Source organism: Phacochoerus africanus, chromosome 7, assembly GCF_016906955.1.
Source record: "Phacochoerus africanus isolate WHEZ1 chromosome 7, ROS_Pafr_v1, whole genome shotgun sequence".
NCBI classification, from domain to species: Eukaryota; Metazoa; Chordata; class Mammalia; order Artiodactyla; family Suidae; genus Phacochoerus; species Phacochoerus africanus.
This window is the reverse complement of record NC_062550.1, coordinates 93,335,114-93,347,940: the sequence shown is the minus strand read 5'-3', so window position 1 is coordinate 93,347,940 and position 12,827 is coordinate 93,335,114. Positions and strand designations below refer to the sequence as shown.

Sequence of the window (12,827 nt, the reverse complement as noted above, 5' to 3'; positions counted from 1 at the left end):
CCAGGGGCTTCTGCGCTTCTCCGAGCCTCTGGAGGGTGTGGGGTCAGAGGAGGGCGGATTCCCAGGCTTCCACCCTGCCCAGGTCCGCACCCGAGCGCTCAGAGCCCCGCTCCCATGAAGCCTGCGCAATAGCGCTAGAGCCTCTTTAAAGCAGTAGCGGGGGCCGTGATCACGTGAGGTGGATTCCTGGAAAGTTCCTGGAAAGCGGCCTCCGCAGCCGCCGGGCGGGGCGCGCGGGGAGCGCGGACCCGGGAGGGAGGGAGGGGGGGAGGCGAGGGAGGCGCGTCGGTCTGCGAAGTAGCGCGCACACACTGCTCTGGACGTCTCTAGACGTTTAACTCTTGTCTAGTCTCGCCGCCGCCGCGGCGGCTCGCGGGCCTTGGGCTTCCCTGGAAGCATGAGCCTTCTTGCCCGCCGCCACTGGCGCTGCGCGAGCCGCGGACAGTGCGTGCCGGGGCCCGGGGCGCACAGCCTAGGATCCCTCTCTCCGGCAGCTGGGGCGCCGAAGGAGCTTGGGCCGGGGCAGGCAGCAGGTATCGGTCTGGGGCGCACGAAGGCTCCGCCCCTAGGAGGGTTGGGGAGGGCATCGGGGCGCGGCTGCAAGCGCCCGGCAGCCTTGGCTTCCGCAGTTGGGAGCAGCTAGGGGGAGAGTCCTAGCTGCGGCTTTGCCCGGAGGCTGGGAGCTACTGCCTGCTTTCTCCGGTTCTTTCCTGGCGTCTGGAAGTCTCCAGAGGTTCCCCCCCCCCCAACCTCCCGTAAACTGCCATCCAAATTAATAATCCTAATAACCTGATCTCCTGCTTCTCCCCACCCTCTTGCCTCCCTCCCCGACTTCTTCCTCCCTCCCTCCTTTCCATCTCCTGGGTTGCGCCGGGCGGAAACCCAGCAGCTGCCCCGGGTCGGGGGTGTCCGAGCCTGGAGGGGGTGTTGGACCCTGGAGGGTCGAGGCGATGGTCCCCAGGGTTTATGTTTGCCCTCTGCGCCGAGAACTCCGGCCGCCCCCGCCGCCGAGCGCATGGCTCGTTACATCCCTAGGCATCTCGTTCCCAAATTAAAAGTCTACAGGGGAAACTCGGGCAGATACCCCTCCTCCCGGGCCCCTCCCGGCTCCCCCGCCCCAGGCCGGCTGGGGAGGCAGCCTGGTGCGGAGGCGGCGGCGGCTGCCGAGGCGGAGGTAAGGGCTTGGCGTTTGTTGTCTAGCACGTCCTTCAGCGCTGGCTGCCGCCTGCTCTGCCGCGGCTCAGGTCGCGGCTCTGAGCCCCCGAGAGGGCTGCGCGCTCGGGCGGATTCCTCGACAGCGCCCGCGGCGGCAACGCAGCAGCAGCCGCATGGCCTTTGGAGCTGCAGCCACGGCGCCCCCCACCCCGACCCCAAGTGGGCGCCGGGAATCTGGGGGAGGGGAGCGAGGCAGCCTCGGCCGCCGAGTCGCGGCGGCTCCCGCACCTCCGTGTTCCCGGCTGCCGGCTCTGCTCCAGGAGCCCCGCGGCGTTGTAGGGCGGGGAACTAGATTTGTGCTCGGCGCTTCCTCTTGGGGCTCCCCGCGGTGCAGAGTGTGAGATGGGAGTGCCAATTTGGGAACCTCTCCGGTTCTTTTAAATGTTTTCTACTTGTCCTTGACTAAGGCCTTGGCCTATTTACCACCGTAGCCGCAGGTGATTCTTTGCTCTTGTAAATCTGCTAGTCTGCGAATTCAGCGAGCAGCCCTAGGCGGGAAAACACCCGGTCCCCACCCTCATCCTGTCCTCCCCCTCCCACCCCCCCAACTCTTGCGTCTCGAATCTTTGCTCTCTCTTTATCCTTTTTCTAGAACGGGCCAGGACAGTAACTGGTTGGGGTTAAATGGTGCAGGAGCACAGGCGCGGAGGAGTCCCCGGGATTTTCCACGTCCCTCCACCTACGCCCCAGCCGCAGGGGTCCGGTTCCGACTGACCCAACCCTCCACTTTCTCTTTGCAGGCAAACTGTGCGTGACCGCGCCTGCTGGGGACTTTACCATCCGTGCACTGGGACCCGGGGAAGAAGAACCAGAAGCTCCCCATCCCCTCCACCATTGCGGGGACTCCTCAGGGATTCGTTTTGGGGTTCTCACTGACTTCTGAGAAGGACGCGTTGCCCCTCTCCGACCCCAGCTCAGGCGGCCACCTGTCTTTGCCGCGGTGACCCTTCTCTCATGACCCTGCGGTGCCTCGAGCCCTCCGGGAATGGCGCGGAAGGGACGCAGAGCCAGTGGGGGACCTCGGGGTCGGCGGAGGAGCCGTCCCCAGAGGCGGCGCGACTGGCGAAAGCCCTGCGGGAGCTTAGTCACACAGGTAGGGATCGGATCGGATCGGCCGCGACGCGTGCGGGAAGGGGGTGCCTCCGCCAAGACGCGGATGGGGCTGTGCTGGCGAGGCTGGGAAGTGGGGCCGACTGGAGAAGCAGTAGATTGCCGTCCCCGCCCCTGGGCAGGGGCTCACTGGGAGAATGCCCACACGGCACTGAGTCCTTAGGAATGCGAAAAAAAAGCGTGTTTCTCCAGGGACTCGAGAGGGCAAAGCGCGAGAAGGGCTCTTTGGAAATCGCCTCTTAGGGGCTAGAACCTTTGCTGTTTTTCCGCGGCTCTTTGGGGGGGTCGGCACTAGGGCTCGGACCCTAGCCGGAGAGAGTGCCCGGCGCCTTTCCTGTGCACCGGGTGCGCGGGCGGCGAGTGGGCGCTGCGCTGCCCGAAGCTTCAGCTGCATCCGGCTCCCGGGCCCGGCAGCCGCTGCAGCCTGGAATCTTGGCCGCCAAGTTCAGGGACCGACAGATTGCCGCGCAGGCGGCTGCGGCAGAGCCGGAAAGGAGGAGGGTTGGGAAGCCTTCGACCAGAGTGGGCTCGCTTGTTTTGAGTGTAGTGGCTTTGAGCGGCTCCCTGTTGTCTATCGGCATCTGAAAGAAGAAAAGATTGAAAAAAAAAAAAAATCTGGCAAGCTAGCTCACTTTTAAAATCTGGATCCTCAAAGCTTACGTTTGGGGCACAGTTGCAGTTTTGCTCTCAGGAGGCGAGGGAAAGTTTCCTTCACTTGAGGTTCCGGTCTTTCCGCGCAGGCCACGGGCTTTCCCTTCGCGGGAGGAACCAGCAAATTGCAGGTTTCCGAGCCTTTTTTTTTTTTTGGGGGGGGGGCGGCGGGGACGCGTGTTGGTCAGACTTTTAAAGTGCAGGCTGTCGCTAAGTCCATTTTAAGAACCTGATGGGCCCCGGGAGCTGAGCAGGCAGATCGAATCGAGAATGTTGGGGAGACTGACGGTTGTGATTGGGTTTGGATCAGGGCAAAGTCCAGAAGAGTTTATGCAAGACTGGAAACTTGAAGAAGTAATTATCAATTGTGCTTTCTCTCAATTTCTCAATGGCCGATAAGGTAGTTGTGGTCAAAGCAGCAAACAGAAGCTATGATACTAGAACTGCCCTTTGAAAACAAGTAAATAGAAGCACTTCCCAGGCCTTTGGAAAGGGAGATGGACGCAGCCATTAACAGGTTTGGGGAGGGTGAGGATGGCCACGAACATCCAAAAAGTTGGTTTTTATTCTGTCGGAATTACTGGAGCTGGAAGGGCATGGCTTTAATTTCTAACATCTGACATTTAATTTACTTTAAATCTTGACTTGATTTCACTTGGTGGAGAAGCATCATGCCTGGTCAGCCAGTGTGTCATTTTGCAAACATTCTTGGTGGTGGTTGTTGTTGTTGTTAGGAGGAAATCTTAGAGTTCGAAGAACAGTTACAGAAAGGTACTTTTTGAAAAAGAAAAGTGTCTCGCAGTTGGTTCCGCAAGCAAAATGGACCTACGTTTGCATTCAGTTTCTACAGAAAGTATTGATGGTAGCCTCTGGTAACCTTTCACTCACGCATTTCTCTCCAGAAGAATTGTTTCCAAGTACTTGCCCTCTTTTAGAAATTCTCTATATTAACTGTTTTACCTTCTTTTCTTTTTCTTTTCAAACAAAACCCCCAGGTTGGTACTGGGGAAGTATGACTGTTAATGAAGCCAAAGAGAAATTAAAAGAGGCACCCGAAGGAACTTTCTTGATTAGAGATAGTTCGCACTCAGACTACCTACTAACAATATCTGTTAAAACATCAGCTGGACCAACTAATCTGCGCATCGAATACCAAGACGGGAAATTCAGATTGGACTCTATCATATGTGTCAAGTCCAAGCTTAAGCAATTTGACAGTGTGGTTCATCTGATCGACTACTATGTTCAGATGTGCAAGGATAAGCGGACGGGCCCAGAAGCCCCCCGGAACGGCACCGTTCACCTCTATCTGACCAAACCGCTCTACACATCAGCACCACCCCTGCAGCATCTCTGTAGACTCACCATTAACAAATGTACCGGTACTATCTGGGGACTGCCTTTACCAACAAGACTAAAAGATTACTTGGAAGAATATAAATTCCAGGTGTAAGCGTTTCTCGTTTGCTAAACACGCCTCCTGTAGCGTATCTCGGAATGCAGCTCTGTGAGAGAGGACCCAGACCCCAGACGGGAGTGCCGGCCCAGAGGACCCCGCGGAATGCAAAGAACCACCGCTGAAGGCCATCTCACTTAAATGCGTGGCAAGGTAGCTAGGTCTTTAAAGCTCCCCTGGATCTTTTCCCCTGAGGGGTACTTCCCTCCGTAAGACTGACCGAGACCATTTGATCCATTTCAGGTAAAGAGCAAATGTCCCAAGGAAAGGCTGAAGGAACATTTGATCAGGACTCTGCCTTTCTGAGGTTGCTTTCTGTTAAGTGGCAGGTCCCAGCGCCGGGGGTAGAGAAGGCGCTCCCTCCCCTTGGGCCGCAGAAGTGGAGGGAACCAAACTGACACAGGCTTCAGCGCAGTTTTGATTGCCTGGTGATCAGTCTCTTTTAGGAGATGGGGTACTTGGCATTCTGGTGTACCTAGGAGATGTGTTAAACAGACATGCTTGTGAGTATTTATCCTTCATTTTATGCAATTAACCAAATCCACCAAAAAAAAGTGACCATGAAATCCTGTCTTTGTCTTTTTACTACATGTATGAACTCTCTCCTGTGAATGAGTACTGTAGTAATCCATTTCAAGGGAGCCTTATTTCGGAAATATTTCACACTGGTGCACACGGAAAAGACTTCTTCTTTTCCTTTAAGGCTAAAGACAAGAATGTCCTGCTATACAGGTGCAACTCAATCTCTGTTCATAAAACCCTGTAGATAGAGACATTTTACCCTTGGAAGGAGCTGTGTCCCACAACGTGGTTGCCATTGATGCTTTGCAAATGGCTTTAGAAATTTCCAAGGGGTCTAACCGTGGACATTCGCAGGTATCTCCCTTCTACCATGTAGAACCCTTTGACTTAATTTTCTTCCAGATATGGGGGGATACCTGCCTGTTTTTCAAAGTGTTTATTTACTGCTGTTACTATTTGATTAGAATGTATTAAATAAAAAAAACCGGACTTTTACAAGTTGCACTTATTGCTTTGAGTCGTAGAGGACACACACTTTCACGGTACTAGAGGGTTGCATTGCGGTAAAAACTGACGTCACGTGAAAGAAGCCACGTATTCAGCCAGAGGCAGAACGTTACTTGCCGCTCTGCAAGGTGACTCGTCACGCTTGCCCTTTGCATTTTGGAAAGCACGGTTTAGAAACTCTTAAGACTTGCCAAGCGGCCTGGTCTTCTACAAGTTGTGGAGGTGTGACAGTCCTGCCCTTTGTGTTCCCAAAAACCTAGTTTAGATGCTACAAACATTGTGACCTAGACATTGACAGGTTGAAGAAGCACAAAACCAAATAGAAAATCAAAGTTTTATGGCTTTTTTTTTTTTTTTTTTTTGCCACACCATCTCGTGACTGTTGGAAATGCACCAGCTTTTCTGGAATCTAGACATTATTCCTTTTCTGCCTTTTTAAAAAACGTCCTCCATGGCCGCATATGATGGTGTATCCCTGGGATGGTGAGCCTCGTATATCCTGTGTGTGCCCCAAGGGAACTAGAAAATTCAGTTATAAATTATAGGAAAACTTGCTTATGGCCTAGCATGAAAATATGAATGTTTTCATGAAGCGCTTAAAAATTGGTTTTGTGGCTGGAAGGACAACACAACTGTATGCGTCCAAACAGCAGAGCCAAACACAAAAGCTTGCTAGGTGTGCCTCAGGAAGAATTTATTTATCGCTTAAAATTTACAGAAGAGCTAGACCTGAGGGACCGGTCTCCGATGGGGAGATAACCTTCTCATTAGGATGTTCCGATTCTGTGCTTTATTTACCCGCTTTCTTCACCGACAGCCATTGCATAGCATGAGAGGTGTGACTTTTTCATGATGAGGGCCAGGGGGCTGTGTGAAGTTTTTCTTCGTGAAGTCTTCTCCATTTCCGTTCTCGTTGTTTCGCACACTCTGCTGCTACTACTCAGTTACTGAGGATGGGATGCCTCAGTGAGGTTTGCGTACCCATGCCATTGTGGAAAGTTCTTGATGGCCAGCAAGTGATTAGTTTTGAGAATACTGAGGGCGGCAAAGATTGCGCTGTGGACATCTCTGGGTTGGGCTGTGGAACTGCTACTGCTTTATGTTTCAATCTTCCCTGTTCCAAGTCAGTTGATAAACATCAGGAAACAGTCCCTTGGGCGGGGTGGGGCTGGGGGTGTGTGTGTGTGTGTGTTTGTTTGCAATTACTAACAGCACTGATTAATTGACTTTATTGTGTACCAGATGCTCGCTCAGCACCTCCCAGGCATTATCTCATTTAATCTTCACACTGACGGGATGGGCCAGGTCCACTGCTCATGGGAGGTACGCCTTCTGATGTGTGTGTGAGGAGGGCATTCCAGGAATATCCTAGTCCTTTGTATTCCTGGAGAGGAATTACGAAGAGCAAATTGCTGCTGTTTCTACATGGATCCAGACGAACAAGTCAGAGCAGGCTGCAAAAGGAATCCTCAGCCTTTTTACTGCTGACTCAACAGGACAAGGATAGGTATTTTAATTGGTGTTGTGCTCTGTGGGATTCAAGTCACCTCGGCCTCGTGGTTTTTCCCTAGTGTGGGGATGGGTCAGGAGGGGGTTGACTGCTTCCCTGGTGGCTGGTAAATGATGCCAGTGACCGATCATGGGTCACTCCGATCTACGGATTGGTCAGCAGTGAGTTAAGATTGTACGCTTGTCTCAATCATCCTCGACAGAGCCAGAAAAAAATAGCCAGTGTTCGCTTTCTATGAAGAGCCATTTAGAGGAACAGTAAGGGTGTGTGTGGTGGTTGTTATTGTTGCAGAATCCAGCATACAGGACTCACTTATCCTCATGGATTTAAATAGTTTGCTCTGAGTTTCCATTCTGAGCAGCGTTGAAACGGTGCAGTTTTTCATTCCGTCTCAGTGGGCCCTGGGGACTGCTTTTTAGGGACTTGAAGGGTTTTTTGGGAGCTTTGGACAGTGGAGAAAGTGCAGTTCAGCTTATGAGCTGAGAGGTCTTTTCTGGCATGTCAATAAGAAAGTCTTGATTTCATAGCAATTATATAATCCAAATAGGTAACAGAATGGGACAGTTGTTTGGGAGTGTTTATTTTCTTGGGAAGGATTTTCTCTGCTTTTAGAAAATTGTACCCTGGGAGGAGGGTAGGCGACAGAGACGTCATCAAATAATCCACGGGATGGAATGTCCCAGGACCAGGCCGTGCCCTTCTGGGCTGTGGGCTTAGGCACCAGGGAGTGGGGGCTTAGTGGCCGTGGTGACCTCTCACGGCTGTGCTGAGGCCTCTCCTGTGTCCCAGAGGTTGTTTCTAGCCTTTGGAGCAAAAAAGCGTTGTCATTCATTCTAGGCCTTGTGTTTGCCCAAAGGCCTGGATTATCCTCTTGCTTTTTTCACTTCCTCGAATGAAGCTTGGAAACACGTTTCAGATGAAATAGTTCAGTCTGGTCGTTTTCCCGAGGAAGACTCCCAGACCCTGGGGCGGTCAGGAGATTTGCACGTGCCCGTCTGTGGGCGTGCACGTGCACTCACACACCGTCAACCCTGCAGGTCAACGGCAGACGTCGTGTTGGAACACAGATTTTAACCTCGGGTTTCATGTTTGTCACAGCTCTGCCCTCCTCCCCTCACTTCCCTCGCCGCCGCCGGCACTTGCCTTCGGCGACCCCGTGAGCCCTGCAGTTCTTTGATGGTCAAGCTTTCCTTCCTCTGGCGTTTAGACGGTGGGCCTTGGACCCTGCAGGCTGATTCCCAGCACTTGGCTCCTGCCACCCAACTCCCAAGAGTCAGCTTCTGCTGGTTTTTATGTCTCAATCCACATCAGAGTTTTTGCCTCAATTTTAACTCAGTGTCTCTAATCGCTTTGCTGTTTTAAAATCTGGACACTTAGCCACGCTGTTTCGTGATCTCATGTCTGCACCTGCCAGATGTGAGTCATGCCCAGCCAGCGATGCCCGATGGACCGGTGACAGCCCCCCTTTCCTGTCCCCGTGGAGCCATCCTTTCTTCCGCCTGCTCTTGGGCCTGATGGCTCTGTTCGTTCCTGCCTGACGTTCCCCCTTTTGTATCTTAAAGTTGTCCGGCTCACTCATCCGACCCAGCTCTGCTGGCTGTATTATACTCCAGGGAAAATAAGTCAGTCAGTAACCTTCTCCTGCAGTTGGGTGATTGATTGATTTCGGATCCGTAAGATGACGTCTCTTTGTCTCCTTCTTGGATTCCGTTCAGGTAGCCCGCCCCAGATGCAACCCTTGTCCTGTGCATGTTTTTATCTTGTTGTGTGACGTATCCGAAGCTGCGGCTTCACGCCGTTGCCTTTCCCTTGAGTGGAGTGGAAGTGCCCTCCGCTCGTTGATTGCCGTCTGGGCATCTCACTGTAAAACGGATCCTGTGATAGTTTGGTTTCACTCCTCCTGCGGAGGCATGGTTTTCTTGTATTCTCATCTTCACATATTTTTGATGTTTCTCATTTTTTCCTCTATGTGGCTTGAGTTCAGGTTCTTGAACTTTAGCACTAAAGTAAAGTAACAGCTGTTGCCACAGTAGCTTCTTAAAAGCCCCGGAGCCCCAAATGCCTCGATAGTCAACGGGCCTCGTGGAGCGACGCTGGGTGCCCCTTCTCGGCCCTGCTGGGGCTTCGACAAGGAGGGAGGCTGGATCACGTGAGTGTTGCCACAGAGAATGGGGTCACGTCAATAAACACCCACTGAGCCATAGAGATGCAAATGCTTTTATGGACAATTCTCGCTCTGAGCCACATCTTTGACGGCTAGGACCTCTCAGGAGCACCTCGGGCGACGTTTGGCTCACACGGTGCCACCTCTGGTGCCACCTCTGTTAGAACCGGAGGGATGGGGAAGGCAAGCCCGGTCCTCGTGAGCGGGGAGGAGATATTGCCAGCTGCCTTCCTCTTCTGTAAAAGCGCAGATGCCACCCCAGGAGCCCCTTTCCTGTGGCAGAGAGAGTGAGACTTCATCACAGAACTTCGTGAAAGTGATAGCGCCCCAGCGTAGGACCCTGTTAAGAGAAAAACCTCACATTTTGCTGAATGTTTTCTCCCTTCTGTGAGTTGGTGTGCTTTTGCCCATTTTGAGCTTGGCGATGGCTGGCATTCCGAAAAACATCTGCCGTGCTGTCTTTACCCAGAGGAGTGGTCTGAGTTTCCTTTTTAACATGCCCTCTGCCATCTTTTTAAAAACCGAAAGACGGCTGACGTACGATGTTATGTTTCAGGTGTACAACAGCACGATTCGACGTGGAAACACGTTTTGAAATGATCACCACAGGTCTAGAACCATCTGCCCGCATGTGCAGTCGTTGCAGTGTGATCGCGCATATTCCTTACGCTGTGTATTATATCCCCTTGATTTATTTTCTATCCGTTTACCTCTTAATTCCCCTGACCTCCTCTGCCCATCCCCTGAGTCCTCAGCCAGTCGTTCTCTGAATTTGTGGGTGTGTTTTCATTTTGTTTTGCTTGTTTGTTTTGTTTTTAGATTCCACGTATAAGTGAGATCAGATGATTTGTTTTCTCTGACTTGCTTCACTTAGCATAATACCCTCAAGGTCCATCCACGTTGTCACACACGGCAAGATTTCAGTCTTTTTTAAAAACGGCCGAGTAGTAGCCCATTGTATGTATGTACGTGTGTATATACACACCACATCTTTATCCATGTATCTTTGGACGGACAGGTTGCTTCCATATCTTGGCTATAAATAATACTGCAATGAACATGAGGATACAGGTATGTCTTCAGTTGAGTGTTTTTGTTTTCTTTGGGTAAATACCCAGGAGCAGAACTGCTGGATTGTTCAGTGGTTCTGTTTTTATTTTTGAGGAATCTCCACGCCATTTTCCGTGGTGACTGTACCAGGTAACATTCCCATCGACGGCGCACGAGGGTTCTTTGCTGTGTATCTTTGCTTACAGTTGTTATTTGTTATATTTTTTGCTGATGGCCATTCTGACAGATGCGAGGTGGTATCTCATTGCAGTTTTGATGTGCATTTCCCTGATGATGGGTGATGCTGAACTTATGTTTACGTGTCTGTCAAGCCATCTGTATGTCTTCTTTAGAAAAATGTCTATTTCCATCCTCTGCCCATTTTCCCCTCTGCCAGTGATGAACTAAACTCTTCTTAGGTTTCCGGCATACCTTCTTTGGCCTCTTGGGATTTCCAGGTTATGGCCATTAATTAATTCAATATACGGTCAGAAAGTATGTTTATATTTTGCACATTTGATTAGGGCATCTGCTCAGTTACCTGCAGTAATAAAGGGCAGAGAAAATGGAGATAATTGAGACCCATAAACACTTCTATAACAACTTCCCATTCAATTTCCTTTGCTGGAACAACTGACAGAAAAATCAGCTCTTCTCTCATTTTATTTTCCTTGTCTATGAGGCAATAAGGACATTAATAAACAGTGAAGTGACGAGAAAGATGACAAGAATGAGGAAATTAAGGGGGATAGAGAATCAGCGGTGTGCTGAGGGCTCCTGAGAGCCAATTGTTAAAATCTTGGGGATTTTGTGAGCTAAATTATTATGAGTATGTCCTTAGTAGTCCGAAATCATCCACGGTTGGAGTATTTACACCACAGAAATTGGCGGACACTACAAATTAAGGCTTCTTTTCCCCCCTCTGGTTTAACAATATACTGCTGATCACATCCTTCTTAATAATTGAGACCTCACGAGAGTAAGATCAGTTTATTTGCCGTCTTTGTATTAAGCCCTGCATGTAGAGCAGAATAGGAAGGAACAATTTGGGAGATGAATTGTTTGTGAAGTATTTGTGTCAAGCTGGTACTGGGCTGCACTGCCTTCTGGTGGATCTGCTAGTCTCTTGATTCAGGGTGTTTTCCTAGTTACACAGTAGTATCTGGAGATACCTTTTCAGAGTTTACTGGTAGGGAAGGACAGGATACTCTTAAAGTCATCTGTCTGTATGGTAACTTGATTAGCTCTAACAGATCAGGGGCTCTTTTTGCTTCTAGCTTCATTCATTCATTCACTCATTTCACCATCTCATTTCCTTCTTCCTCTCCTCTCCCCCTCCTCTGTTTCCTCTCTCCCTTTCCTTTTTGTTTCTGCCAACATTTATTGAGTACCTACTGTATTATTCACCAGCAATACAAATGAGGAAAAAAAAACTTGCTTAAGGGAGTTCTTAGAGCGCATGGGAAAGGATGGAGAGGAGAGAAGCTAACGTTTATTAAACTATTGAATATGTTTTCTGCCTTGCATTGTCATTCCATTTGACCTTCTCAGCAAGGTAAGGTATGTAATACCCCATTTATTGAAAACAAAACTGAGCTTGGAGACCAAAAATATCCTGCCCAGTGAGTAGGGAAGCCATGGTTCCAACTTAGGTTTTTGTTGGACTTTGAAGCCCAGTTCTGCCTCTCAGGATCCCAGGTTATATAGACCCTTTAGCTACATGAACACTTTGTTGTGAAATGCCATGCAAAAGGCAGTAATATGTACCTGTGGACAAGATGCCATCAACCTGCTTTGTGAGGTCAGAGAAGACCTCTGAGGAAGGTGCCTAGTGTCTGAGTATTAAAGGGTGGAAAGAAGTCTTCAGAACCCTCAGTGGGGAAGGTCTTTCGCCAAAAGGTTGAAGAGATAGAGGTGAGTTGGGGCAGATCTTGAAGGCCTTGCTGAAACACTTGGATTTTATCTGGAGGGCAGTGGATGAAAGCCTTTTAAATGCAGGAGTGTGGATCTGAGTTCATGTTTTATAGGCTCCCTCTGGAAGGGCCCTTTGGAAAATGTCTTGGAACAAAGCAAGAATGAATTGAGGAGACAGGTGAGGTGTGAGCTGCCAGGTGTGAGGGGATGGGAAGGAGGCGGCGGCTTGCGGGGAAGACAGGGGAGGGTGCAGACGTCGACTGCCTTTCCTTGTCTGCAGGCTTACAGTTGCCCTGGAATTTGGGGCTTTGGGTTCCCATCCCTGATGCATGCTTCCCTTCAAAGGGCAGCTTCCATACCAGGCAGCTTGAGGTCAGTGACAGATCCCACTCTCAAGAAAGGAGAAGGTTGGAAGTTCCTGCCGTGGCGCAGTGCTCGACGAACCCAACTAGGAACCATGAGGTTTCAGGTTCGGTCCCTGCCCTTGCTCAGTGGGTTAACGATCTGGCGTTGCCGTGAGCTGTGGTGTAGGTTGCAGACGCGGCTCGGATCCTGTGTTGCTGTGGCTCTGGCGTAGGCTGGTGGCTACGGCTCCGATTAGACCCCTAGCCTGGGAACCTCCATATGCCACGGGAGTGGCCCAAGAAATAGCAAAAAAAAAAAAAAAAAAAAAAAAGAAAGGAGAAAGAAGGTCGTGCTACAGTGGGCAGAACTTTGAACTTGGGATC

The 12,827-nt window shown here is 50.7% G+C and overlaps 1 protein-coding gene and 1 long non-coding RNA gene across 6 annotated transcripts in view; both read left to right on the top strand.

The window, feature by feature from the left end:
* Positions 1-296: 296 nt before the first annotated feature.
* Positions 297-5,449, top strand: SOCS2 (suppressor of cytokine signaling 2). 5 transcript variants are annotated; one of them, XM_047788288.1, is made up of 3 exons: positions 297-533; positions 1,956-2,308; positions 3,972-5,449. In XM_047788288.1, exons 2-3 carry the CDS (start codon positions 2,170-2,172, stop codon positions 4,427-4,429), a joined length of 597 nt encoding a protein of 198 aa, XP_047644244.1. In that variant the 5' UTR covers positions 297-533; positions 1,956-2,169; the 3' UTR covers positions 4,430-5,449. The 5 variants fall into 5 exon arrangements, with proteins under 5 accessions (XP_047644244.1, XP_047644249.1, XP_047644248.1 ...); XM_047788293.1 differs by lacking the exon at positions 297-533 and adding an exon at positions 612-733; XM_047788292.1 differs by lacking the exon at positions 297-533 and adding an exon at positions 612-755.
* A 1,283-nt stretch (positions 5,450-6,732) lies between these two features.
* LOC125131540 (uncharacterized) overlaps positions 6,733-12,827 on the top strand; it is a 93,828-nt gene continuing 87,733 nt past the window's right edge. Inside the window, exon 1 of the long non-coding RNA XR_007135961.1 lies at positions 6,733-6,968. This is a non-coding gene — a long non-coding RNA (uncharacterized LOC125131540). The remainder of the gene's footprint in view (positions 6,969-12,827) is intronic.